This window comes from Cynoglossus semilaevis, chromosome 8 (assembly GCF_000523025.1).
Source record: "Cynoglossus semilaevis isolate Cse_v1.0 chromosome 8, Cse_v1.0, whole genome shotgun sequence".
In the NCBI taxonomy this organism is placed as follows: Eukaryota; Metazoa; Chordata; class Actinopteri; order Pleuronectiformes; family Cynoglossidae; genus Cynoglossus; species Cynoglossus semilaevis.
Window position 1 is genome coordinate 16,315,696 of NC_024314.1, and position 3,324 is coordinate 16,319,019.

Genomic DNA, 3,324 nt, shown 5'->3' on the forward strand with positions numbered 1-3,324 from the left:
GCCCACTACCATGACCTCAGTGACCTCCACCAGGAGGTGAGTTGAAAAAAGACTAGAAGTGGGACAAAAGAACAGAGAATTAAAAAAAAGGTCGACGCCCCCTGCTGGTGGCTGCTAGTGTTCAACAAATCGTGTCGCTAACGAAGGTGTTGATTGGTTAGCGTTACATAATAAAAACCTGGACGTAGTGTTTCCTCGTCTGTCATCGTCTGTGACTCCCGTTTCAGGGCTGTGGTCCAAAGATCTACTCTTTTATCCGTGGTACGAAGCAACTGCAGGTGTTGCGTTTCCTGGGCGTGTCCATCGGTGTGGCTCAGATCCTGGCCATGGCGCTCACTCTCACGCTGCTCTGGGCGCTCTATTACGGACGAAAGGCTCCGGAGCCAAACACTACGGCGGCGCCGGACGACTCTGCCTCTCTGACAGCCGCACACGGACACACAACCGAAGCGACGCAGTCGGGCTGCAACCACACGAACCCCACGGCGGCCAAACCACCGGGGGTCCAGCTGGAGATGGAGCGACTATCGTAGCCCAAGACGAGACGATTCAGAGGCGGAAATCACTGTCACTAACAGGACTGAGAGCTGATTTGGTGACGTTTTTATGAACACGTGATGAACACGAGTGATCACTGGCTTGAACATAACTTGGACAATGATGCAGCTATGTTCCTAAGGACCGTATGACAAGTGTCATATATTCATTATTGTTGTCACACATGGACACAAGAACGAGTGTGTGCAGAGATTAACTGCTAGAAAACCATACAGTAGCTCAGGTTGTTTGAACATGTTATTGTGATGTGTTGCAGCCATGAGGCAAAGGTGGGGTTTCATCCTGAACAGTTCCTTATTAGGGCCAGCAACCATTCACACCTATGGTCAGTTTGGGGCAGGGGTGTCATACTCATTTTGGTTCATGGGTCACATTCAACCTAATTAGATGTCAAGTGGGCCAGAGTGAAACCCCAAGCGGGCCAGTTTTGTCCCACGGGCCGTATGTTTGACACTCCTGGTTTTGGGGAAACAAATGACCTTATTCTTATTCTGCATGTTTTTGGATTGTGGGAGGCAGCTGATTGGTTGTTTGTCTCTACGTGTGACTGTCCAGCGTGTATCCCCGGCCTGACTTGATGACTGTCGGGATTGGCTTCAGTCAACCTTCTGAGACCCTGAAAAGCATGACGTTGTAGAAGATAAATAATAGAGTCTTCAACACTGACTCTAAGACAGAACCTCACAGAGTCACATCACCCCCCAAAAAACTCAAACTTTCCCTTTAATAATTACACACAACCCCAGAACATGTATGTCTGATTTAGTCACCTGACCCCACAGAGGTGTCCGGTGGAGTAGTTACTGCTCTGAATAAATGTAAAATTATTTATTGATAATAAAAAAAACCCATGTTCACTGTTTACCACATCTTCAATGTTAACCACATATACCAGAGATGTCAAACATACGGCCCGCGGGCCAGAACCAGCCTGCTCAATGCACAAACATGGAAAATGGCTGTTAGCGTAGATGGGTGACACAGAAAGAAATGTACACTTATAGGGCAGGGGTGTCAAACATATGGCCCGTGGGTCAAAACTGGCCCGCTTGGGGGTTCAATATGGCCCGTTTGATGAATGTTAAAAGTGAAAAAAGGCACAACATGGTAGTGATGTTTTGTAAAATATTTCATTAAATATATTTTTTGTAATATATTTGTTCTTATTGTCATGAAAACAAAGGGGAAACATGGACTTCTTCTTATTTATGGGTAATTATGTTATATTAATGCTGGTCCGGCCCACATGACTGGTCTAATCAGGCTGTATGTGGCCCCTGAACCAGAACAAGTTTGACACCCCTGACATGTGCTGTGTGGTTCAAAATGAGTTTAAAATGATTTAAGTTCAAGTATTTATTTCTTTTTACAGCAGAACAAAGGAAGCTCCTCGTCGCAACATCATCGCCAATAATTCCCGGTGTGGATGTCAAATGTACACATATAGTAACAAACCAAATGTTGTTTTCTTCACCGTTAATCGTCCCGATCAAACGCATGCAAGTTGTAGAAAAATACCACGCGAAACGTCGACTGAACATTGTACATTTACAGAGTTCAAATCGAAAACAAATGTTTTTTACTACTAGAATAATAACACCACACGTGAGCTAACAATCATCCAGACCAAAGGGTAAAACAAAATCTTCACCAAACAACAGTTTGATTACGTTGTACTGTAAATGTCAGCAGGGCTAGTTCAGGGGCAGCGAACAGGGTCGGTCATTTGCATCTTCCTCTGAAATCCTGACCAACATTTCATGTAACAAAAAGGAGGAATGTTTCTACATCAGTCGTCCAGAGGCTCCAATGATGAACTTTGGTTCTTTACGATGCAGCGACTTTTTAAATCCACGTGCCTGTATGATTGAATCCCAGCAGTATGATTGAATTTTTTACAAGGTCAATTCAGAATCAAAATAGTTACCATAAAGAGAGACGAGAAGTCCTTTTGACGTCCTCAAGAAGTTTCACTGTTTGCTGTGAAAAGGAAGTTTTGGATCCAGTCTGATTACATTAAAAGTTTCTCTCATTCATTCAATGAAAAGCAAATATTGATGTATCTGTCAGAAAACAAATGATCTCCAATATTTACACCAAAATACACTTTTATTATTAAATTAAATATAAACCTGTTGAAACATCTGAATGATACTAAGCTAATGCTAGCTTGGGCTTGATGAGATCAAACATTTAAAAATAGTTAGCTAAGATTCCCTAAACTGAAACGGTAAACTAATTTGAGGTGTGTTTGAAGACATAATAAGAAAATTTATTGTCAACACTTCTTGTTTTCCCTGATTAGCATGAGCATTAGCCCGAGCTTTGTTTTTTTTCCACATAGTGTTTACCCTCAATGTGGTGTGAAGTTATTGGAACAAAGCTAACTTAAGTTAGCTTAGGGTAATATGAAGATTCTGATTATTTGAGGTGGTGTTTATACAAAACTTGGGTACGGCTAATACAAACACACATTAGTCGTATCCAAGTTTTGTATAAACACACGGTAAGCTACTGCTAACTTAAAAATCACAGGTGCTTCTTTATAAATCCAGTACCTGCTAATACTAGCAGTATTCCATGTACTTTTTAGTCACGTTATATTTGCAACTAAGGAACTGCAGGTTATCTTTGTAAAAACAAAAACTCTTCCTGTCACAGTAAAAATGTATAAACTCACTAAACCTGCAGTAAAGTTTCACTTTGTTGATTTGTACATGCAGTTTTAGAAACAAACAAAACAAAAAACAAAGAACGTAAAACTCT

The 3,324-nt window shown here is 41.5% G+C and overlaps 1 protein-coding gene across 1 annotated transcript in view; it reads left to right on the forward strand.

Annotated features, from left to right (window-relative positions):
- The window catches only part of tspan12 (tetraspanin 12), a 6,664-nt gene extending 3,579 nt beyond the window's left edge, over positions 1–3,085 (forward strand). The window contains 2 exon segments of the mRNA XM_025057426.1: positions 1–36; positions 228–3,085. The exon segment at positions 1–36 is cut by the window's left edge and continues 51 nt beyond it. Of these exon segments, the coding sequence (XP_024913194.1) occupies positions 1–36; positions 228–533 (342 nt within the window). The 3' untranslated portion in view covers positions 534–3,085.
- The last annotated feature ends 239 nt before the right edge of the window (positions 3,086–3,324 follow it).